The sequence below is a fragment of the Eschrichtius robustus genome, chromosome 13 (genome assembly GCF_028021215.1).
Source record: "Eschrichtius robustus isolate mEscRob2 chromosome 13, mEscRob2.pri, whole genome shotgun sequence".
Taxonomy (NCBI): Eukaryota; Metazoa; Chordata; class Mammalia; order Artiodactyla; family Eschrichtiidae; genus Eschrichtius; species Eschrichtius robustus.
The window spans coordinates 99,422,412-99,447,488 of NC_090836.1; the positions used below are offsets into that span (position 1 = coordinate 99,422,412).

The window sequence follows — 25,077 nt, forward strand, 5'->3', positions numbered from 1 at the left end:
AGACATTCTTCTCTGCTATTGACACTCCTTATCCACAAGGCGTACAACCAAGCAAAGGCGGCATAGCCAGACTCAGCAAACTTAGGCTCAGAGGGAGACAGAAGAAGCAGCGGCCTAGAGTTGCTCCATGTTGGACGCATACCCAGACCTTCAAGCGCTACCCAGATGCCGCAGGCAGAAATGAGTTTATTGCATTAGAAAAAATACCAAAGAAAAACAGCAAACACCTCCGTACTAGACACAATTATTAGTTTGACTTCAAGGGCGAAAAGGAATCTCAAAGGTACAAACTTTATTTCTGGGAGGGGGTGACAGTCTCATCCCTCCTCCTCCTTCCCTGTCCCTTTAAACCAACGGACCTCGATAGAGGTGTCCACCCGTGTGATACAATCACACACATCTTCCTTCTCGCTCTGCTTGCCTGCGCACGCCCGTGTGGAGCTAGCTGGTCACAGCGAGCAGGCTCCTGAGGCTCTGGGATAGACAGAGAACCGTGAGGATGGGGTTGGGGGGGTTCCTAGCCTGAGACCAGGTTTCCAGCTAGTGATGGTGGGACTAGGGTGGGGGAGGGAGGGCTTGCCTTCCTGCAGAGCTGAGAAGACGGCTTATTGATCCCTCCTTCTCCCCCCACAAACCCTAAGGCACAGGCATTGGCACAAGTGGCTGTTGCACGTGAAGGGTGGCTTTCAATGAACCAAGTGACTCAAAGCCTCTCAGGGGAGCCACTCAGGCTAACTTCGTGGTACAGCCCTGGGTCTGGAGGTGACTACTGGAAGGAGAGAAATCAGCGGAGCCTGGATGTGGGAGGAGAGAGAAGAGAAGGAGTTTGTGATGCCCATCATGCTCTGGCCAGGGCTGAGTGCCCTGGGCAGGGAGGTCTGGAGCAGGAGCCTGGAAGAGAGAGAGGGCTGGGCAAGGCAAGCTGAAAAAGGAGAGAAACCCAGCAGCTGAGAAGCAGAGCAATGGCCTTGATCCACATGCTGCCCTCCCAGGAGAAAGCCAGCCTGAAACCCATTCTCCATGGCCCACTTCTGCCAGTCGGTCAACATTAAATAACAGCCCCTGATAGTTTCTGCTCTAATGTATTATTACCATGCACACTGGCAAATCAGTGGGTCTTGAGAAGAATTAAAGTGCTCACTGGTTTGGCTTCCAATCTTAACAGTTCCAAAATGTCACTTGACATCACAGCTAGTCATCATGGACGTGCCCTGGTCAGGTCACAGGCAAACACTAAGGCAGAATAACATCTTGTCCTCTAGCTGAGACCCTGATGAGGCCAACTGCCACGGCTAATGGCAGAGATGGGAGGAGATGAGGCCAGAGGTGAGCAGCAGCTTTTTGGTGAGGAAAGGCACCTGCTGCAGGCCAGACGCCAGGAAAGAGAACATAATTCAAGTCTGAGAAGTGGCAGGAGCCATGGCATGAGGGGCCCGAGGATGCCAGGGCAGGGACTCAGGTACCACGCAGCTCTGAGTTCTTCTCCACATTCACTCTCCCAAGTTAAAGGAGGTTCACATGAAGAAAGAGAATATGAAAGCCTCTCCAGATTAGAAACTTTCAGATTATTCTTTGCCTATAAGCTCCTAGCAGCAGCTCTTTATGAAAATGCCCACTCATGCCCTCAACCTTGCTTCTTTAAAGTCAGAATGACACCAGAAATAACACGTGCCTTCAAAACACATTTAGGATAAGGTAAAAACCCCTATCAGAAATAACTCTAAATTTTCTTGCCACCTTGATTCTGCATCATTATTCTTTCTACACCAGGGATATTTTCCAAGAGCAGGGAATCATTCCCCCTTGGTCCCTAGCTGAACACTGCATATCAGTCTGGGTGGGGTGGGTACAGTGACTGCAAATAACCTACATTATTACTTGCAGACAAAAGGTCTCTGCTGCTCCAGACCTTCATTAACTATGACAGGTCAGCTATGCCTGTAGACAGCAAAGCAGGTTCTCCAAGATTGATGTCAGAGGGCTGGCAATCAGTCTAGGTGGAGGGAGGAATGGCTTTATCCTGTTTCCTCTGGCCTGACACTTGCTGTTACTCCCCCTCCATCTTGAGCCCGCCCCATGGCCTTGCTTGGGGGAGGAGAGGGAAGGTGAGAGAGATCATGGCTAAAGAGTTCACTTAGGTTAGGTTAGTCATCCTGAAACTGGCCCCATGTGCACCAAATCCTTTGGTTCATTTAATGGTGGAGAGTAACCGCTTCCAGGTCATGGATAATGTAAAACTCACCTGGGTCCCACAGGTGGTGGCAACCTGGGTAGAGCGTGGGCATTCTCTGGAAAGAGGTTCTGGGCTGGGGCTCCCCTAGACTGTGTCTCTTGCTTTCTGCTTAAACAAATCCCCTCTGTTTCTCCAGTGTGGAGGACGCTTAGGAAGCAGCGTCAAAAGTGAACTCACAGACAAGACAGCCTTAATAAATTAGTATAATACTATTAGAAGGGATGGCGTTTTGTTCTGTTTCTTAGCAGCATTGTCCTACACGCAGCCTGACGACCTCCTTCCCTGGGAAATTTAAAAAGCCGTTCCCTGGTTGTTAGCTCCGATGTAAAATTATAAAATAGAAATCTGGTAGGGTTTGTTTTGTTTAAAAAGGAAAAGCCCTGTTGAGGCAGGGCGGTCCCATGCAGTCCTGTTAGCTCTGGCCGTTGGGTCGGCCCACTGTGCTCCCTCCGGGAGGCTGGATCTGGATGGAGTCCAGGAGGGGCCTCAGGGCCTGTCCAAAGGGCCTGCAGAGAGAACAGATGCGGGAGCTGGAGCGGGCTCTTGGACGCAGACTGACACAGCCGGCCGGCGCCCAGCTCTGCCCACACGTGCAGCAGCACTGCCACGCCAGGAAAAAGTTCGCTATAGTCCATTTAATTTTCTCACCTACCTCAGACATCCTTTTCCATAGAGGGGATCTCTACATAGCTGCTCTGCAGTTTTACTCCTGGTGTCCCCTCCTTAGTAAATGCTACCATCGTACTACCTTTGCCTCTTGGTTAGCTGTGGTTTGAAAAGGTTGGTCACATACTGGGAACTAGAGCTTTCTGTACTTTCTGTACTTGTATTTTTAATTCTCATGGTACAAGAAGATAAAGTTTAAGTGAGGAAGCTGAGGTAAAAGAAAAAGGATATGAAAAAGAAAAAAGTCACAAGTGAGGATGGCACATAATTGGACTCCTCAGGGAACTGAGGTCTTCTAGGGAGTACAGGGAATACTCAGGAAAAATGACAGGTGCAGGAGGTCAGAAGGTGTTAATGCCACTGTATAAAGTGCTCCCAGTTCGCTCTCAGAGTAGCTTAGCTGGACAAAAGACCACAAACACTGTAGTCTTAGAGACTTTCCAAGATTACTGCAACCTTAAATCTGGTTGCCCACAACACATCTCAGTCACTGGCTTTCTTTTTCTTCGGTGATACTGCCATTTTTGAAAACCATCCCCAAATTCAAAGGAAATGAAATTTTCTAAAGCATAAACTGATGAAATGAAGAAATACTAACCCCAATTCCGACAAGTCCAGGAACCCCACCCATCAAATAATAACAGCAAGAACATTCCAGCTACTCGGGTTTGCTCAGGGCCCAATAACCTAGATCCTTCAGCAATGCTGTGGTGTTTAACACACCCACCAAGGAACAGGAAGGCAGGGCCAGGACTGGGACATGGGGCTCTCCTCACCAGCTTGACACAGACAGTAGCCTTCTTTCCTGTGTGAGTTTGTCCTGAGGGGCTCCTACCTGGGCGCGAAGAACAGCTCACCTTGCTGAGTCTGCTAAACCTGCCAGGATCCCTGCTGAACAGGTCCCCAGTTCAGGAGAAACTGGGTCAGAGTCAGCAAATGGACCTGGTCTTAGAGTGGGCAGAGGCTGCCTGAACGCAATCAACAGCAAAGGGAGGGAGGGGTGTGATGGCATTGGGGTGCCCGGATGATGGCCCACAAAGCTTGGACCACATCAGGGAGGGAGGGGCTACACAGTGTTTTTGAAGAAAACATCTACCGAGGGCTGACTGTGCGCTACGAGGTACGAGGGCGAGTGGGAGGTTGTCTTTGAAGGTGTCAAAGAACTCAAGGTGCAGGGGAAGAAGGACGAACAACAGTTTCAAAACAAGTCACCCTACTAATTCTCTGACCTACTCTCGGCTCGTCTCTGACTTAAAAGGCAGCGGGCACGTCTGGGGAGTGGCGTGCTTCATGTGCAATGGGAAAGACAGATGCCAGGAGTCTGTACAAACACTGGGGCCAGTGTCAACTGGGTTTCTAAGTTCTGCAGTTGCACTCAGGTCAGGGTAGAGTTGGTCCAACTCCAAGGAGGGTGAAGGTAACACAGGTGAGCATCCGAGAGTAGAAAGAATGGTGGCCTTCTATGTTAGAAGCTGCCATCATGACACCCCACCCAGCTTGGGAGGATTCTGCTGAGAACAGTGGGGGCAGATGTGGGCCAGAGGAGAGGCCCTGTCCGTGAATGGGGATTTCAAAGGCAGAGACAGAGACAGAGGCCACTTACGTGGAGAGAACTTCAGAGGGAAGGTCGGTGATGTAAGAAGGGATCTTCCGCCCGGTCAGGAACTGTGCCACTTCGTTGCTGAAGGTGTTACAGTTGTGTTCAAAGAGGTTGTAGGCTTCACCTCTGTACATCGTGAGAAAGGTTTGGGAAACAGATATGAAAGTCAGCAGCCATGTATGGGAAACCATTCAAACCAGGTAACAGAATGGTGAGCACAGCTGAATTTGGGGACGGTGATTTCCCCTCTCTTACACTCCAAAAGGAGTGCTTGATTTGCCACTCTGGGCATTTTAAGGGAAGGATGAAATAAAAACATTTGGCTCCTCCACAGTTTCAGGAGAATCTTTATATTCACAAAAGCAGAGCTACAGGGTTAGAGTTTAACACTTCAAATTGACTAAAGCTTCTTTAAGAGAAAATATGCTCAAGTTTGTATTTTATCCCAACCTCTCTACAAACCCCGTTTTTGCTTTTCAGGATAAAATACTGCTGTTGAGGGCAGCATGTGCTGAAATAGCAGCAGCTGACTTTAATCAGAAGGAATAAACAGCCCTTCCTTTCCTCAAAAGTTTCAGCAGTACATATGCTGGGATGGAACGGTGGCCTTGGAGGCAATGCTGAGCTCTTTTTGTGTCATGATTAACTGCTTTCCCTTCATATTTATTCAGCAAATGCCGGGTCAGACCTTGCGCTGAGTGATCTGGGGGAAATGACCTGGTGGCTGCCCTCTGGCGGCCAATCACCTAGTGGGGGAGACAGACACAACTAACCACCACCCCTGTCTCCACTCACCGGAACAGAGACTCCCCCAGGGAGGACAGGTACTCCAGGAAGATTTCTTCTGTGACTTCTGTGCTCCCCACATCAACCACAGAATCTGGGGGCCCAAGCAACGTCCCTCCCTAAAAAAGCCAACCCAAAGAAAGTCAGTAAATCACTCTCTCCACTGAATTTTTTCATGTGGCTTCCCATGGAAGACCACAAATGCTCTGTTCCAACAACTTTTAACTCTCAGAGCACCCAGGGCAGATGAAGAGTTATTATTATTTTTTAAATTTATTTACTTTTTAAATTTATTTTTGGCTGCATTGGGTCTTCGTTGCTGCACTCGGGCTTTCCTCTAGTTGCGGTGAGCCGGGGCTACTCTTCGTTGCGATGGGCGGGCTTCTCATTGTGGTGGCTTCTCTTGTTGCAGAGCACAGGCTCTAGGTGCGCGGGCTTCAGTAGTTGTGGCACGCAGGCTCAGTGGTTGTGGCTCGCGGGCTCTAGAGCGCAAGCGCAATAGTTACGGTGCATGGGCTTAGTAGCTCCACGGCATGTGGGATCTTCCTAGACCAGGGCTCGAGCCCGTGTCCCCTGCATTGGCAGGCGGATTCTTAACCACTGAGCCACAGGGAAGCCCAAGAGTTAGTTCCTATTTGTGTCAAGGTTATAATGGCTTAGAGCTCCCTGGAGACTTTCCATCGCCATGTGCTGGCAACATGGCTAAGAAGTCAGGTGTCCTGTTTCTGGCGGGGCCCTGGGAAGCTTAGTCTCCTGCAGGTCAGACTCCTGACACTGTCCATTCATTCAGTTGATAAAAGGATAGAAACCCGGAATCTGAAGTCTCCCTTTGGCCCCAACATGCCTACTCACGAGGGCAGAACAGGACGACTAGAAATGGCTCACACTTGACAGGCCATCTTTCCAGGCCTATATTCATAATGTATGCAGCCAGTTTTTTTTTGTGACACACTTGTTATCCCTTGTAACACTGGGAAAATGTGAAGAACTGTGAGGAAGCTGGCAGGCTGGCAAATATTTCTACAGTTCAGTTCCTTTTTTATCTGTGAGGCTAATTTAACGAGGTGATAGGGTTCCCCTGGCAAGGGAGTTAATGGTCCCTGAAAGGCCTACAGAAAAGTCTCAGCCATGGGTTAACAGACTGCCATAGCAGACTCAAGGAGAGACCAAGGTCCTGGGGGAAACCAGCCAAGGGGAAAGCAACAGGGTCACTGAAGAGGAGAGAGCTGGGAATGGGCTGAGGAGTAAGGGAGAGTACTCCAGAGCAGAGCTCCCTGAAAAGATCATAAATTCACACAATAGCAGCTATTGAGCACCTACTATGTGCCTGACGTTGTTCTAGGCACTGGGGAAAACATGGTGAGCAGGATAATTATTGTAGTCAGAGTTGCAAGAAACTAAAAGGTCATTATTCAACCCCCTATTATTCACTCACATGACAAATATGTATTGAGAACTTACTATGTGCCAGGCCTTAATGCTAGGCATTGGACAAAACAGATGAGATTCTTGCCCTCATGGAGCTTACAGTCTATCAGGGAAGGCAAACAAAAAAATCCCATAAACCATGTATAATTACAAGCTGCGATAGGGTCTTGTTGGAAAAAGTACTGCCGTTAGTACTTAAGACAGGGGACCTTCCTAGTCCGAAGGGTCAGAGAAGACTTGGCTGAGAAAGTGACATTGAGTTCATCTGGAGAATGGAGAGGCATAACCACATGAAGGATGAGGGAGGTAGACTGAAGTCAGAGGACAGGTTTAAACGTCCAAGGTGTGTTCAAGGAATGAGAAGAGGGGTGTGGGGAAGGGCACAACCTGCAAAGAGGCCACCCAGAGAGAGAGACCGAGACCAGATCAGATGGGGCCTTGTAGGCTACGCTGAGCTTTCTTGTTTTTATTCCAAGAGCAACGGGCAGAGTACTGACTTAAGCAGGGGAATGCCATGATCAGATTTTCATTCTGAAACAATCACTTTGCCACCTGTACGGAGAACTGACTGAGAAGGAAGAGTAGATGAATTTCTGTGGTCCAGGCTAGAAATGAGGGTGGCCTGGATTAAGGTGAAAGCTCTGGAAAAATGAGACGAGATGAAGAGAATTAGACTGGTTTAAGATACACTTACAAGGTAGAACAGACTTGGGCTTAACAAAGGACTTGTTATAGGAGGTGGGGGGGGGGCAGTGGGAGGAAGAGATAAAAAAAATGACTTCTCATTTATAAGTATCAAAATGCATGGTTTGGGGATTCCCTGGTGGCGCAGCAGTTGAGAATCTGCCTGCCAATGCAGGGGACACGGGTTCGAGCCCTGGTCTGGGAAGATCCCACATGCCGCGGAGCAACTAGGCCCGTGAGCCACAATTACTGAGCCTGCACGTCTGGAGCCTGTGCTCCACAACAAGAGAGGCCGCGATAGTGAGAGGCCTGCACGCCGCGATGAAGAGTGGCCCCCACTTGCCGCAATTAGAGAAAGCCCTCGCACAGAAACGAAGACCCAACACAGCCATAAATAAATAAATAAAATTCTTTAAAAAAAAAAAAAAAGTCCTTCTCCTCCGCCCGTTTCCAATTTAAAAAAAAAAAAAAAAAATGCATGGTTTGGACTTCCCTGGTGGCACAGTGGTTAAGAATCCGCCTGCCAATGCAGAGGACACGGGTTCGAGCCCCAGTCCAGGAAGATCCCACATGCCGCAGAGCAACTAAGCCCGTACGCCACAACTACGGAGCCTGCGCTCTAGAGCCCACATGCCACAACTACTGAAGCCCGCGTGTCTAGAGTCCATGCTCCGCAACAAGAGAAGCCACCACAATGAGAAGTCCACGCACCTCAACAAAGAGTAGCCCCTGCTCGCTGCAACTAGAGAAAGCCTGCACGCAGCAACGAAGACCCAACGCAGCCAAATAAATAAATTAAAAAAAAAAAGAATGGTTTTTTGGTCTTTGCTTGAGTACCTCCTGTGACGACCCTTAGACAGCTCCAACAGAAATTTTCTGGAAAAGGGCATGGGCTTGGAGTCAGAGAGACCTGAGTTTTAGTACTGGTGCAGTAACTGGCCATGTAACTTTGGGCAATTCACTTTACCTCTCAGAGCCCTCATAGTTCACATTGACTGAGCTTCACATTGACTGAGTTCATACCATGCACAAGGCACTGAGCTGGTGATGGTGATCGAAGAATGAGACAGTCTCAGCTTACAAGGAGCTTACACAGGGCTCCCCCTGGAGACTCAGGAACAGCCCATTTCACCACAACATGCTCAGTGTGACACAGAGAGACCACAAGTACCATGGGAGCAGAGAGGAGGGTAGCTAGCTACAAGATCTGGGAAGGGTATTCTTGAGCTGAGTCTTAAGGTCACCATGAGGAACTATGCCACAGGCCTGTATACACTGGGCTAGAAGCCAGAACTATAGAGGAGAACAAAGTTCCTGGTCTATGGGAACCCGAGACTGCAGACAGGGTGGGGGAAGACACTCACCGGTGGACAGCTGGAGATACCGCCACTGCCGAAGAAGAACTCATCCTTGTGTACAACTATGGAGGTATGCCTGCAACGCAGAGAAGGGGCAGAATAAGCCAGAAAGCTTAAAACTGGTCCAAGAAAAAGCAAACACCACACTGCAATGAGAGTGATTTCTGCCTAAGGATATGACTTATAAGGTCAACATCTTTATAAAACTAACCAAACAAAGGTAAGATAAATACCACAGGCCAGAGTTTCTCAACTTTGGCACTACTGACATTTGGGGCTGGCTAATCCTTTGTTGTGGGGACTGTCCTGTGCATTCTAGAATGTTCAGCAGATCCTGGCCTTCACCCACTAGATGGCACTAGCATTACCTGCCTCCGCTGTGACGACAAACATGTCTCCAGACATCGCCAAAGGTCTCCTGGGGGCAGAACTGTCCCTTGTTGAGAACCACCGCTGTAGATCGTGTAAGCAGAGAGGAGTCCTTACAGATTCACCCCAGTATTAACAAATCAATTACTGAAATAAATCTCTGCAGACCAAGGTGTGTTCCCAGACTTTTTAAACTAACAGGAGCAGTTAACCTGGACCATGCTGAGAGAAAGACCAGATGATAAGTGTGAAACTATTTCAGGTGAAGGTGCTCATATTACTTCTTGGTTTGAGTCAAACAAAGCAAAGGGTCATTCTGGTCAACCAATACGTCAGCAGGCTCTAGGATCCAGACAGAACGCTGACCTAAGGTTTTCTCAGAAATAGAACTGAGCCCAGCCACCACCTTGTGTCTGACAGGGATGGGTCTGAGAGACCAAAGTAGAATGTGTTCTAAGACAGACATGTGGGATACTCGTGACTTCCACAGTTAGAAAGCTTGGTCAGGGGTGTGCATGACATCATTCCGCCTTTCCTTAGGACAGGCTTTCTCAACCTCTGCACCACTGACATTTCTGGTTGGAAAATTCTTCACTGTGGAGGGGTGTCCTGTACATTGTAGGATGTTTATAGCAGTATCCCTAGCCTTCACCCATCCACCTCAAAAGTCTCGAGACACTGATAACTCCTGGCTGGGAACCACTGCTTTAGAACTTGAAGATTTGTGACTTGAGAGAGCTAGGTTTCAAACTGGAAGCCACAGATTGGAACCTGAAATGCATGGGTGCTATTTGGTTTCATAAACCAGCCAATGTAAGGAGTCCCACCCAACTTACCAGATGCCTTCCAGCTGTTTCCCTGTGGAGAAAAAAAGAAGAGATTTAACCACTTGGGACTAGACTAACTGGCCCCCCAGCCGGAGTAAATTCAGAACATCAGTCAAACCCAGAGTAACCCATTATAAACCTCCTGGGGGACTTTCTAGGAATGCAATTCTCCTCCAATAAGGTCCTTAGGTCGTGACATGGTATGTTGTGTTAAATAAGCTGAAAAAATAATCAGAATCCTTAAGCAGAATGCAAGATGGAACACTGGTATAGAGGTACCCAATTTTATGTCTGCTTTTCTTTCCCCTTTAGGGTCAACTCAACTCTGCCTTTTTAATTTCTTTGTCTCATCTACAGAGATAAAGCAAAACGATAGTATAGAGGACTTCCCTGGCGGTCCGGTGGTTAAGACGTCGCCTTCCAATGCAGGGGGTGTGGGTTCAATCCCTAGTTGGGGAGCTAAGATCCCACATGCCTCGTGGCCAAAAAACCAAAACATAAAAAAACAGAAGCAATATTGTAGCAAATTCAATAAAGACTTTAAAAATGGTCCACAGCAAAAAAAAAAAAAAAAGAAAAAAGAAAAAAAAATCTTAAAAATAGTATAGAAAAACTATTGTCCACTTCTTCATGGAGCATATGTGAGGTGAAATCCTTTAGAAAATGAGAGAGCAAACTGCAGATGCCATCCATTTGAAGAGTCAATGCACATGTATTCTACACCTCTACACGCCAGAAATGATGTGAGGTATGGAGATGCAAATATGAACAGATTACTGTCCTGCCTTCAAGGAGCCCAAAGTCAAATGGAAAGAGAGAGACACACGTAACTAACTAAGACACAATGTTGATAGGCTCCATAATAGTGGTAAACATAATAAAGAATTACCTTCACGAGCTGCAATTCAACCAGTGAACAAACGGGGGAGGGATGGACATTTGTGCCAGCGGGAATAGTATGTGCAAATGCATAGTTGTGAAAAAGACTAAGGTCTTGCAGGGTAGAGCAGAGGGTGCAGTGATGGTGGTAAGAGGACAAGTGGCAGGCAAGGGTGTGAGCAAAGTAGAGCAAACCTGGACTGAAGGCTGCCCTACACTGTGGGGCATTGAAGGTTTTTAGGCAGTAGAGTGCCCTAATCAGATCCATGTTTTTAAATGATAACTGTATCTTCTAAGAGATAACTATAGGAATAGAAGATGAATTGGAGGGCAGAGAGTAGAGAGAGCAGATGAGAGTGAGGAGGCCTTTGCAGTAGTCCACGGGAGACTCAACAGTGCTAAGGATGAAGAGGAAGGGCAGTGAAAGACATGAGAACACTATCAAACGTCACTCATTCACCCTTGGTAATAATTTCATGGTAACTGTTTATTGATTGCTGAATTGAATACTTTCAATGCTTCAGTGTTTGCCCTGTGACTTTCTAAAGGATGAAACTCTAGGCACTGTGTGGAAGGAGAGGTGATATGATTACACTTCTCCCTTTGCATAAGTTGCACTATTTTGCCCCTGTAAGAAAGCTTTTAAAATAAGATAACAGTAGCCTAATTTTCTTTTTTTTTGGAAGAGACAGAAGAAACCATGGGTCCTGCATGACAACCTACTGATGGCTCAGCATAGTGTCATCAGAGGCAGTTAAGGATATGGCATAGGTTCAGAGCTGAGCTTTTTCCCTTTGCTAGCGGTGGATATTGGGCAAGTTTACTCAACTTGAGCCACAGTTCCTTCAATACAAAGTTGTTGTAACCAGTAATGATAATCTGTATAAAGCATCACAGTGTGTGGTACACAGAAGTTTGATAAATGGAGATATTACATATGATAGCCTCCTTGGGGAAAAAGGTAAAGACTTTCAAAAGATAAAAGAAGGGGCTTCCCTGGTGGTGCAGTGGTTAAGAATCCGCCTGCCAGTGCAGGGGACATGGGTTCGAGCCCTGGTCCGGGAAGATCCCACATGCTGCGGAGCAACTAAGTCCGTGCACCACAACTACTGAGCCTGCGCTCTAGAGCCCGTGAGCCACAACTACTGAAGCCCACATGCCTAGAGCCTGTGCTCCACGACAAGAGAAGCCACCGCAATGAGAAGCCCGCGCACCGCAACGAAGAGTAACCCCCGCTCGCCGCAACAAGAGAAAGCCTGCGTGCAGCAACAAAGACCCAACGCAGCCATAAATAAATAAATAAAATCAACGTTAGGGACTTCCCTGGCAGGCGGATTCTTAACCACTGCGCCACCAGGGAAGCCCTAACATTGCATTTTAAATAGAGCTGATGTGCTCTTCTGGACTGCCACTTATAAAACAGCTTGCTGTCTAAATGGCAGCAATTTGTTGTTCATTTCCTTGGAGACATGCAATGATGCATGAAACTAGACATATAAGGGATATTGCTTTCTCTTGACTGTTCCTGCTCTCATTTACTTTGGGAAAAACACTATACTTGTATGAGAAGAAGTACAGTGTAGTGAACAAGAACACAGGTTCTAGTGTGGAACTGAATCCAGTCTGAGGCCAGGTCTGAATCCAATCAGTTCAGTCAGTGAACTAATGCTTATGAAGTGACTATTATACTTCAGGCAATATTCTTGTTTACATCAGTAAACAAAGGAGATGAAAAAAAACCTCCTTCATTGTATTTACAGGGTGGGGAGATAGGACAGTCAATAAATACTAATAATAAACATAATAAATCATAGTAGGTTAACAATAATGAGTGATAAAGAAAAATAAGAGCAGGGTAAGGGACACTGGGAGTTTCAGGGATGGCCAGGGTGGGCCTCTTTGAGAAAGTGTCATTTGAGCAAAGGCCTGAAGGAGGCAAGGGAGGGAGCCATGCAGAGGCAGGACATGCTGGGTGTATCTGAGGGACTTTAAGGAGGCCAGTGTGGCTAGACTGCGTGAGTGGCTAGACTGGGTGAGAAAAGTAGGAGACGAGCAGAGGTAATCGAGGACCAGATCATATAGATGAACTTGTAGAAGTTGAGAACTTTTCTAAGCCTGAGCTGTCCAGTATGGTAGTCACTGACCACGTGTGGCTATTAAAATTAAAAGAACAAATTCAGTTCCTCAGTTGACTACTGCATTTCAAGCACTCAGTAGCCACATGTGGCTAGCAGTTAGAGATGGGACAGTGCAGATCTAGAACATTTCCATCATTGCAGGAAGTTTTTCTGGATGGCATTGTTTAAACCTTAGTTTCCTGTTCTGTCAGGAAAAAAAAAAAAAGCATAGTAATAGTGTCTACCTCATAACATTTCCAAGGTTAAAAGAGATGACACACAAAATAGGCCCAGCACAGTGCCTGGCACATAATATATGCCCCCCACAAACTAACTCTTCTGCGACTTCCCTGGTGGTCCAATGGTTAAGAATCCGCCTTCCAATGCAGGGGACTTGGGTTCGACCCCTGTTCGGGGAACTAAAATCCCACATGCCACGGGGCAACTAAGCCTGCGGGCTCTAGAGCCCCCGTGCCGCAACTACTGAGCCTGCGTGCCATAACTAGAAGAAAGCCCATGTGCTGCAACAGAAGATCCCACGTGCCGCAACGAAGATCCTGCAACTAAGACCCGATGCAGCCAAATAAAAACAAACAAACAAAAACTAACTCTTCTTTTAGGCGTCATGATTTGAAAGTGTTAAGGCTCCTTTCATAGTACCTTGGTATAGAAACTACCTATTTACATGTCTTTTTCCCTCATCAGACTATAATTGTCTCAAGGACAAGGGCAGTTTCTTATGCATCTTTGCAATTCTAGCGCCTAGCAAAGAACCTGGAACAGAGATGCTACATGCACAGCTGTTGTGGCTGACACACAGTGCTAATGAGGCCAAAGTTCTTAACCCCAACCTTGGCTGCCCTGGCTTGTTACTCAAATGACTTTGCAACCCTGGCATATTGCACCCTGAGTCTGCTACTGCCTTCTCAGATGCCCATGTTCAATGACCCAGGTGTACAGGTGGCAGGTACAGATGCACCGGTTCAAACCCAGCCCTACTAAAATAATGGGTTTTTGGAGAGAGCCCTCAGAGACCATCCTGCCACTTATTTTACGCCTGAAAAACAATTCAAACGTTGTGGGATACAAACCCTACTTTATTCTGCTTGATATTCTCTGTATTGATCACTAAATTTTTCTGTAAGCTGGACATTATACTTCCTCCTTATTCAACTACATCAAGGTGTGCTTAAGATCTCATCCATCCATAGAATGGTGATAGAAACTATAGAAAAAAGATCCTCTTATTTATTCATTCTTTCATTTATTAATCCATCTACCAAACACTTGGAGCCAACAACATTTAAAATGGATTGAGTGGACTTACATCCTTTCTTAATTTAAAATGCTTCATAGTTATCCTTATTCTCACAACATCTTTACATGATAGAGTGGAATAAATATTTATTAACATCATTTCAAACAGGTAAATAAAGATGCATGGTTTGTCCAGTGTAAAGACAAGAAAAAAAAAGGATATAACCATGTACTTGTTGGAGCAGCTCAGGTAGAAACGTAAGGTTGGCTGCCCCGTGGCCTGCTCTCATGAGGACAAGAACGAGGGTCATGGCCTCCTCTGGGGGTGACAGGCATTGTAAAGTGGGACTGAATTGATTTAAAAAATTTTTTCAGCCAGACTGAGGTACAGTAGGTGAGTAGATGGTGGGGGTTTGAGATTGAATTGGGGCACAAGCCCATTTTGGGATGTGAATTAGGCTCAGTGGATATTAGCACACTATAGAAGCAGATTGTTTTCCCACTAGGATTTCCTCAGCAAGCTGAAGAGCGAGTGGGTCAGATGGCTGCATGTCTCTAAGCTTGCTGGCACGTCCGTTGCGTTGATTTTGAAGCCTATGAGGTGTGCACATGAAAACAAATGGAAGGGCTTCCCTGGTGGCACAGTGGTTAAGAATCTGCCTGCCAATGCAGGGGACACGGGTTTGAGCCCTGGTCTGGGAAGATCCCACATGCCGCGGAGCAACTAAGCCCGTGCGCCGCAACTACTGAGCCTGCACTCTAGAGCCCGTGAGCCACAACTATTGAGCCTCGTGCCACAACTACTGAAGCCCATGCACCTAGAGCCCGTGCTCTGCAACCAAAAGCCACCACAATAAGAAGCCCGTGCACTGCAACAAAGAGTAGCCCCCACTCGATGCAACTAGAGAAAGCCCGCGCGCAGCAATGAAGATCCAACACAGTCAAAAATAAAAACAAATAAAAAAATAAATTTATAAAAAAAAAAAAAGAATCCACCTGCCAATGTAGGGGACACAGGTTCGAGCCCTGGTCCGGGAAGATCCCACATGCTGCGAAGCAACTAAGCCCGTGTGCCACAACTACTGAGCCTGTGCTCTAGAGCCTGCAAGCCACAACTACTGAGCCTGCATGCTGCAACTACTGAAGCCCACGCGCCTAGAGCCCGTGCTCTGCAACAAGAGAAACCACTGCAATGTGAAGCCCGCGCACAGCAATGAAGAGTAGCCCCTGCTCGCCGCAACCAGAGAAAGCCCGCGTGCAGCAACAAAGACCCAACGCAGCCAAAAAGAAAAAAGAAAACAAAAAAGAAAACAAATGGAAGACATGGATATTAGCCCTGTTTTTCATCATGAACAACAACGAATGTAGAGTGAGGTCCACACTAGTCAGCCGTCCACTGATTCTAAGAGTAAAGTCAGTACATAAAAGCCAAGGAGAAAATACTCCAACTACCTCCTCATCAATTAAGGTAATGGAGCTTGTGCATATAGACATTCCTGCTGGTTATGGGTTGTGCTCAAGATCAGCACCTGCTATACTGGTGCTGGTGCTAAATAAATGTCTATTAATAAGCATAAAGTGGGTGATGTTGCTGGGACTCCAGGGGCAGGCAGTATTAGCTCATTAGTATAAATCAAAAGTAGCCCTAGCTCACCTCCTAGATTTCACCCCACAGTGACAAAGTGTTCTTTTTATTTATTTATTTATCTGGCTGTGTTGGGTCTCTGTTGCTGTGCGCAGGCTTTCTCTAGTTGCAGAGAGCGGGGGCTACTCGTCGTTGCGGCACGAGGGCTTCTCACTGCGGTGGCTTCTCTTGTTGCGGAGCACGGGCTCTAGGCATGCAGGCTTCAGTAGTTGTGGCATGTGGGCTTCAGCAGTTGTGGCTCGCAGGCTCTAGAGTGCAGGCTCAGTAGTTGTGGCGCATGGGCCACAACTCTGCGGCATGTGGGATCTTCCCGGACCAGGGCTCGAACCTGTCCCCTGCACTGGCAGGTGAATTCTTAACCACTGCGCCACCAGGGAAGTCCCTGACAAAGTGTTCTTAATTGGTAGTGTTTTAATCTGACTTGCCAGATAACCAGCAATGTGAAGGGGTTAACTCAAAAAGTCAGCTTATTCTTCTCTGGAACTACTAGGTAAATGTCGAATCTATGTGGGAAAAGGTAAAAGGATACATTTCTATAACATAAGTGGACCTCTGTGCATATAGGCTAAAAAAAATGCCTATTGGCAGTTGCCCCTCCTTTAGGTAGAGAGGTTATCACAAAATCAAATACAAAACATTGCTAAAAACTAAGAGGGTATTTTAATCCTCAAAAAAGGGTAGATTTAAAACTACTTAATACTCTAGCACTAGGATTTCTTGGAGCCAGTACAGGATTCTTTCTCAGAACAAAAGTAACTAATTTGTGAAAATTGATTTGTATATTCTTTGCCTCTGAGTCCTTGTGGGATTTTTTTTTTGAATTCAAACAAAGTCACAAAAATTATAATCATCCTCATCAGTTCACTCAGTCCCATGTAATTAATTTTTTTTTTCATCTATACAAATCAATTTTCACTGCAAAGTAAAGGAGCTGTTACAGTGGAGGATTACTGGACTGAATGTCAATATTACGACATAGTATGAGTGTATTTCATGTTTGGTAATTGCAATCATTGTTGCTTTTGTTGTGGTCATCCATTTACAATGCTTGGTATCAGTCTATTTATCTCTTGTAAAAATAAAATACAGTGTGTGTGTGTGAAAAAAAAAAAGAATAAAAAAAAAGACTTAAAGAGAAAAACAAATACAGTATGCTAACACATATATATGGAATCTAAGGAAAAAAAAAAAAAAGGTCATGAAGAACCTAGTGGCAAGACGGGAATAAAGACACAGACCTACTAGAGAATGGACTTGAGGATATGGGGAGGGGGAGGGGTGAGATGTGACAGGGTGAGAGAGTGTCATGGACATATATACACTACCAAATGTAAAATAGATAGCTAGTTCGAAGCAGCCGCATAGCACAGGGAGATCAGCTCGGTGCTTTGTGACCACCTAGAGGGGTGGGATAGGGAGGGTGTAGGGAGGGTGGGAGGGAGGGAGATGCAAGAGGGAAGAGATATGCGAACATATGTATATGTATAACTGATTCACTTTGTGATAAAGCAGAAACTAACACACCATTGTAAAGCAATTATACTCCAATAAAGATGTTTAAAAAAAAAAAAGACTTAAAAGAAGAAAAAAAAATAACTAATTTGTGAGTTCTTTATTTCAGTACTCGGAAGGTTCCCTCTTAATCACTGCTTGTTGTTATTAGTCAGGCCTTGTAGCAATGCTTTGAGGTAGGTCTGCAACATCTTGTCACTTACTCAGTTTGCATTTACTGAATGCCAGTAACTGTGCTAAACTCGGGATACACTCAAGAGTTCTTGCCCCCATTGGAGCTTAGAGTCTAGTTGGGGCTGGGGGAGTGGACACAGATGAGAAGACATGCAATTTAAAAATAGAATGATAAATCCTATTAAAGGAGATTACAGGATGTTATCAGCACATTATAGAGACACATGACCAAGATTTGGGAGGTGGGGGACAGGGAAAGTTTCCTGTAGGAAGTAACATTTCAGTTGAAACCTCAAGGATAAGCAGAAGTTATTCAGGCTAAGAGATGGGGAGAGAAAATATTCCTGGCAGAGGGCACAGCCTTTGAAAAGTCTAGAGGTAAAAAAGAACTGAACGGGTTCAGTCCTGTTACTGTGTGAAACAGTCCTTCTCCACTGGGGTTCTGCAAGAGAATTAAGCCATTATGCCCTGAGGAATCTATTGGGAGAATGAGAAAATAGCCACTCAGATAATTTTTCCTAGTGCTTAATTCTCTTGTGGAACCCAGCTGAGAAAGGCTCATGTAGAGTGTGTTCAGTATGTGGAGACAGGTGAGGGTGGAGAGAAAAGCAGGAGAAGGATCACGAAGGGCTTGGTGTTTTTTCATTTTGCCAGAAAGAAACTGCATGATTACTAAACTAATTCACTGGACGGATGTAAAACAGTACACACAATGAACAAAAAAAATCTAAAACAAAGCACAATAGATGGCATTAAAACGTTAAAAAAATCCTCAGATTCAAATAAATTCTACTTAATCTTTAAGCTTGAGTTCAAGTCTCAGTCATTCCTATAATCAATATTTACTGACCACTAGCTCTGAAAGGCCACTGGGGACACACAGGGGAGTCAGAGTTCCTGCCCTCCAGGAGCTCAAGGTTCTTGCTTAAGTCTTTCTGACACATCCAGCCCACCATGGCCTGTCCCATCTTTCAAGGCCTAAAATAATTGTTTCACCACTCACCCCTTTTTGGCATCTAATCATAATTTCTCTCTTTTTTTTAATTCACTTTTTATTTTTTTAAAATTTACTTTATTTATTTGGCTGCGTTGGGTCTTCGCTGCTGCACGTGGGGTTTCTCTAGCTGCGGCGAGCAGGGGCTACTCTTTGTTGCAGTGCACGGGCTTCTCATTGCGGTGGCTTCTGTTGTTGCAGAGCATGGGCTCTAGAGCACAGGCTCAGTAGTTGTGGCACAGGGGCTCAGTTACTCTGTGGCAATGTGGGATCTTCCCAGACCAGGGCTTGAACCCATGTCCCCTGCATTGGCAGGTGGATTCTTAATCACTGCATCACTAGGGAAGTACTAATCATAATCTCTTTTGTGCTGTTATCTAATGTTGCATACGCACAACATTACTTTTAACTAATTAAACTCCTCGAGGACGGAGTCCATGTCTTTTATTTCATTACTATTTGTACTACAGAATTAAGCAAGGAACTGAGCAGTGTAAAATCTCAAATATTCATTTCATTGCATTCTGCCAAGAAATGCATACACACACACACACACACACACACACACACACACACACACACATTCCATATGCCTAAGTCTTTAAACCTGACAACAATTTTGAGATAGGCTTGTAAAGAAAAATAAATGTGATCTTGGAACACGTACATGCACACAAACTTCAGATCGGAAAACAATCAACAAATAGAAAGTATCCCTTACCACGATTAAACAAATAAACAAACCTCCACCATAATCTTTATGTACTTTAGCACAGAAAGAGGCCAAGAAATTTAAAGAGCAGCCAAAATTATTAAAAGGACAAACTGAAGGACAATTATAATAGCTAATTATCTTAGGCAAATAGTAACTATGAAAAAAAAAGCACCATCAGGCTGTCTGCTCGATTAGAGCGATAAGGGTAATTCCAGGACTGTCTTCATTATGAGCGAAAGACTGTGGAGCAGGAATACCTTCATGGGAAGCAATTCTAGAAGACTGAAAACTGGACAGGGTAAAACTGTGGAGTCTACATTGTTTCAGGGGAGAACGGAATTACATTGGGCTTTATCTAGTGTAATCAGGACTGTAATGATGACATGCATCATGGTCTTACAGTGAGGAGGTCTTACAATGAGGAGCTGTCATAATAAGAGGCTACTATAACTAGCTAAAGAGCCAGGCCACTCCACCCATGAAGTTCCCCCTTTAAAAAAAAAAAAAAAAGAATAAGATGGCACTGCTGATGAGGTCACACTAGTTCAGGACAATGAAGGCTAGGAGGGATGATCATAAAACTATGATTATGAATGGCACATACACATTGAATCCAGCTATTTTCCTCATCCAAATTTGAAACACTTGGCCAGAGATGCCTTTATAAACTTGAACTAGGTACCTACTTTACATCAATTATAAAGGAACACATTACACAGGAAAGGTGGTATAGCAAAATACCTGAGAACATGAGCTCTGGAAGTCAGACTGCCTGTATTCATAACCCAGCTCTGCCACTTACCAGCTGTGTGACCTGGGGGGCAAATTTCTTAATGTCCTATATCTTGGGTTCCTCAAATGAAAAATGGAGATAATAACAGGACCTATCTCACAAATTTGTGGTGAAGAATATAACACATGAACATACTCAGGAAAAAAAGGGTCTGGCACATGGTAAGCACTCAGTAAATCTAGCTATTAATATGCTTCTAGAATTCATTGCAAAAATCAGGAAGCAAATTGATTTTTTAAAGGCTCAAATATATTTAGGAATGGGAAATTAATAGATGGCTCCTAACAGAACTGGGACATACCCAACTTTAAGGTTAGTGATGTCTGGATAGGATGAACCTGTAAGGCAATGCCCATTTTCCATAAGTTTTTAACTCTAGAAAGTAATGATTACCAGCTTTGATAACCCTTTATTCATTAGTTTTGAAAAAGGCATAAAAGCAATATGAGAAAATGGGATAGAGAAGAGAGAATCAGATTTGCAGGCAAGGTGACGTTCTCAGAAATACCACTGGAATCAGATGTGGCAAACTGATGACGTTGGCTGAGGTCTTCTAGGATTTCACATCTATTAAAAAAGGTTTGGGGGGCGGGAGGGAGTCCCAGTACTCCACCTTCAGTTATGGCACCTTCCTCTTCACCCACTAAACTCCACAAAGGCCAGGCCACTTCTAGACCAGGCCAGGCTCTTTTTTGCCTGAGGGCCTTGGCAGGTTAGTCCCCCTTCTGTTTGGAACATTATAACTCCCTCACCACCCACCTTGTGACTACTTCTTCCTCATCCTTTAATTCCCAACTTAAAAGTCACTACTTCTGATCCCCTTATTTAAAGTAGGTCTCTCTTCTTATTTTCTGTCTCAGCACCTAGTTGGCTTCCTGCACAACCTAGTACTTATCACGATTTGTAATTACTTCATTTGCTTATTTATTTTTAATGTCTTCCCCACTAAATAGCTCCATGATGACAGAGAACATCTTTATTTATCACATCATTCTCAGTTAAGCTTAACACTGGGACTAGCACGTAGTAGACACTCAATGTCTGCTGAATGAATCATGAACCAATGACCCTAAGGCCCCCTTTAGCTAAAATCAATAACTAGTATATAATAGAACAAAAAAATATCCAGTGTAAAGGTGGAGGCTTTTATTTATGGGTCTAGGAAATACCTAAGTAACTCCTCACTATGACCAAGCTAACTAAATGGCTCCATTCCAAGAAGTTTAGTCAGAACTTGACTGGTGTAATGTACTAGTGACTAGCACCTTCCTCAAACAGTGACTCTGTTAGTTTGCTTTCAGATTTGCCTTATTCACTTTAACAACTGGAGATCTAGGCCCAAGCTTCTAATAATGGATTGGCTACATAAGAATTACCTGAGGAGCTTATTAACAATACAGATTTCTGGATCAAAACTCCAAAAGATTCTTATTAAGTACTTGTGTAATAAGACTCCAGAATCCATATGTATAAAACTTTGCAGAAATTCCCTGGAGGTCCAGTGGTTAGGACTCCACGCTTTCAGTGCCAAGGGTGAGGGTTCAATCCCTAGTTGGGGAACTAAGATCCCGCAAGCTGCGCGGCGTGGCCAAAAAAACTTTGCTTATTTTGAATAGAAAATATATGTATGTCCCCAGCGTCAAGTTCCTCTTTTCTTTTCTTTTTCTTTCACTGTGCAGCATGTAGTTTCCCCGACCAGGGATCGAACCTGTGCCCCCTGCAGTGGAAGCATGGAGTCCTAACCACTGGACCGCCAGGGAATTCCCTAAGTTCCTCTTTTCATAAGCTACCACTGTTAGCAATTTTCTTATGTATCTTCCAGATAATTATTTGCCTAAACAACCATGTATCCTTTGCTTTAAACACACAACTGCATATTTAAAGAACTGTTCCAACTTCATTTTTTCTATTCCCATTTAACAGTATATGTTGGGGGCTTCCCTTCCCTGGTGGCACACTGGCTAAGAATCTGCCTGCCAATGCAGGGGACACGGGTTCGAGCCCTGTCCGGGAAGATCCCACATGCCGTGCTCCGCAATAAGAGAAGCCACCACAATGAGAAGCCCGCGCACCGCAACGAAGAGTAGCCCCTGCTCACCGCAACTAGAGAAAAAGTCCGTGCACAGCAACAAAGACCCAACACAGCCAAAAATAAAATAAATAAAATAAATTTTAAAAAAATAAACAAAAAACGATATATGTTGGAAATGAAGGTATCTGTATTTTTAACAAGCACCCTAGGTGATTCTGAAGCCAAATATAGGAATCACTCATTGCCCCAGGGTTAAGAGATTAAGTTCAACCCTCTAAGACACATTAGAAACTCAAGGACACTGAAACTCAAAAGCAGCCTTGCTTACTTGATCTCTGCCCTCTTGTCTCACAGACATGACATGAACTAAAACATTCTCTAATGTCTCCATAGAAGCCAGGAAATACTAGCCATTCAAATGGATGTTGCCAAAGCTGTTCAATTTTCAATTCCCAGAATCCTTTCCTGCCCAACATCATCTGAAATCACAAACCTGACAATTCCTGTTACACAAGACATTTTGGTATTTGGGTTATAAAGAGGTTTGATCTATGCTGAGCTAGGGCTGATTTTCTCTCCTGGCAGTTAAGTAGTTTAATGGAGCACAACCGAAATACTTCCCTTACTAATCCTTACTGACACAACAGCATCCAATCCTCCCCCAGAATTGCTTTCTTACCACCTGGGCAAAAGCAATTAACTTAGAAGCTGTTGAGAAGAGCGCACTGTCAGGCGGAACTTGGTGAATTCTTGAGTTCGGGCTCCAGTAGACCTGACTTTACTTCTACCTGGGGGCAACGGCTGGGCCCCTGTGCAGCTCTAGCTTTCTCTCCCCACCTACCCCAGAGACTGCACAAAGAGTTTCATTTTGGCACGGAGGGAAGTCTCTCCTCCGCAGTGTCCCTTTCACCACGAGGGGCACCGCGCGGCAGGCATCTTCACCTCCCCTCCACAGCGCCGAGGAAGGAGTGTAGGGGGCTCCCCAAGCGAGTCAGGAAACCCACGGGGACCCAGCGCCGGCTTCCTCCACCTCCCAGCTGAAGTGGCTCTGAAAGTCTAGGGGAGAGCGTGACTCCTTTATCCCCTCTCCCTGGATTCAAACGTGATGAGGGCCAAGAGGGGCTTCGGGGGCCCAAACCTCAGACCCACACCTTCTCTACTGGGGCTCTTCTCCATCCTCTAGGCCTTCCCCTGAGCCATGGCCCAGGCCTCCCCACCTCGGCCGGCCGTCTCGGCACCCTCCGGCCCGGCTCCCGCCCTCCTTCCCGCCCGCCCCCAGCCCCTCACCCAGCATGATGGGGCTGAGCCGCCGGGCCAGGCCCTTGGACAGGTCGTACACGTAGAGCTTCACGGGATAGAGATTCGGCGGCTCCATCGGGACCCGTGGCGGCTGCAGCCACTAAGTCCCTCAGGCACCCGGCAGCTGCTTGGCCCTTCCCGTACCCAACGAGAGAGGGGAGCGGAGGGAGCGGGGAGACCGAGCCCAGGCCCGGCCTGAGGGGCGGGGGAGAGGCCGTCCTGCGCTGCTCGCGCCCCCGCACCCGCCACCGGCAACGACTACTGTGAAGTGACAGAGCGGGGACCGGCCGGGTTCGCGCGGAAGACTGGGCGGGGGCGGGGGCGGGGACGCGGGCGGGGACGCATTCTCGCGCATGTGCGTACCGTCCTGACGGGCGGCGAGGGGCGGGGTTTCCCAGGAGGGGGCGGGGCTTCGAGGACGGGGTGGTGTTAGTTCGGGACGGGTGTGGGAAGCGCCTTGCGGGAGTGGGCGTGTCAGCTGGACGCGAAAGGTGCGCGCTATGCGTGATGACGTAAGGGGCGTTGATTGGGAGCGGGAACCGGAGCTAGCGCGCGTGCGGCGCCCCGCCTTTTGCCCAAATTGATCTCTTCATTTCGCTCAAGGTAGGTAGGAAGGGGGCTGAGTTTTGTGTTTGTTGCTCTCTGCCAGGGCTGGCTTCATTTTACTTTGCCCACTCAGTCTTGCGCGTCCCCGTAGCCTCATCGTGGGGCAGCGTCAGGCAGAAGAGTGCGGACCCGAGGGGTGGAGACAGCCTCTGATCCCCGTTCCTTCCTCCGAGGGGAGGCGCACCCGGCCTTGGAGGCCCGCCTGCGTTTGAGACCCCACTGGGCATAGCTGGCTGAGGAGTTGGGGGAGATTTGGGGGCGGGATGAGGACAAGTGGGTCTGCTAAAGGACGCAGTACACTGGACCGGGAATCTCTCAAGTCCAGATGATGCCGGAGCTCTTTCGCTCAGTCAGGCCCATGGCGCAGGCAGGATGGGCAAGTGTCGCGGTCTTCGTACTGCCAGGAAGCTCCGTAGCCGCCGACGAGACCAGAAGTGACATGATAAACAGTACAAAAAAGCCCATTTGGGCACAGCCCTGAAGGCCAACCCTTTTGGAGGTGCTTCTCATGCCAAGGGAATTGTGCTTGAAAAAGTAGGGGCCAAACAGCCAAATTCTGCCATCAGGAAGTGTGTCAGGGTTCAGCTAATCAAGAATGGCAAAAAAATCACAGCCTTTGTACCCAATGATGGTTGTTTGAATTTTATTGAGGAAAATGATGAAGTTCTGGTTTCTGGATTTGGTCGCAAAGGTCATGCTGTTGGTGACGTTCCTGGAGTCTGCTTTAAGGTTGTCAGAGTAGCCAGTGTCTCTCTTTTGGCCTTATACAGAGGCAAGAAGGAAAGACCAAGATCATGAGTTTTGATGATGAAAGCACGATAGTAATAAATTTTCATATGCCAGATGATGCCGGAGGCGGGACTGGACCTCCAGGTCAGGCTGCCCCAGCACACCCGTCAGAGAGGTCATTCCGGGCCACCAGCCCTGAATTGTCCTTAAGGGATAGCTAAGGTGAGGCTATTTCAGGAATGATCCCCATGCCCCTTTACCTTGCATCTCAATTACCAAGCTCTCCAGGCAGCAGGATCCAGCATCCACGTTCCTCAGGAGTAACATGTAGCTTTTAGGACAGAACTCAAAGAAGCCTAGGGGTCGATAACTTT

General features: G+C 46.4%; 2 protein-coding genes and 1 pseudogene across 2 annotated transcripts in view; 2 read left to right on the plus strand and 1 right to left on the minus strand.

Annotated features, from left to right (window-relative positions):
• Window positions 1-166: 166 nt before the first annotated feature.
• DESI1 (desumoylating isopeptidase 1) lies at window positions 167-23,674 on the minus strand. Its single transcript, XM_068561414.1, has 6 exons — window positions 23,357-23,674; window positions 9,961-9,982; window positions 8,762-8,831; window positions 5,295-5,404; window positions 4,503-4,625; window positions 167-2,739 (listed from the first exon to the last, which is right to left on the minus strand). The coding sequence occupies exons 1-6, from the start codon at window positions 23,442-23,444 to the stop codon at window positions 2,646-2,648; spliced, it is 507 nt and encodes a 168-aa protein (XP_068417515.1). The 5' UTR covers window positions 23,445-23,674; the 3' UTR covers window positions 167-2,645.
• A 221-nt stretch (window positions 23,675-23,895) lies between these two features.
• XRCC6 (X-ray repair cross complementing 6) overlaps window positions 23,896-25,077 on the plus strand; it is a 28,787-nt gene continuing 27,605 nt past the window's right edge. Inside the window, exon 1 of the mRNA XM_068561543.1 lies at window positions 23,896-23,971. The gene's annotated coding sequence lies outside the window, so the exon portion shown is untranslated. The remainder of the gene's footprint in view (window positions 23,972-25,077) is intronic.
• Window positions 24,070-25,042, plus strand: LOC137775346 (small ribosomal subunit protein uS12-like; annotated as a pseudogene).

Bases quoted from the DNA above. Each gene is read 5' to 3' on its own strand.
- DESI1 (XM_068561414.1), bottom strand. From the start codon at position 23,444: ATGGAGCCGCCGAATCTCTATCCCGTGAAGCTCTACGTGTACGACCTG. The intron at 8,832-9,960 runs GTAAGTTGGGTG...TCTGCGTTGCAG, and splicing joins AAACAGCTGGAAGGCATCTG to GCATACCTCCATAGTTGTAC. The intron at 2,740-4,502 runs GTAAGTGGCCTC...TTCTCTCTGCAG, and splicing joins CCCTCTGAAGTTCTCTCCAC to GCCCTTTGGACAGGCCCTGA.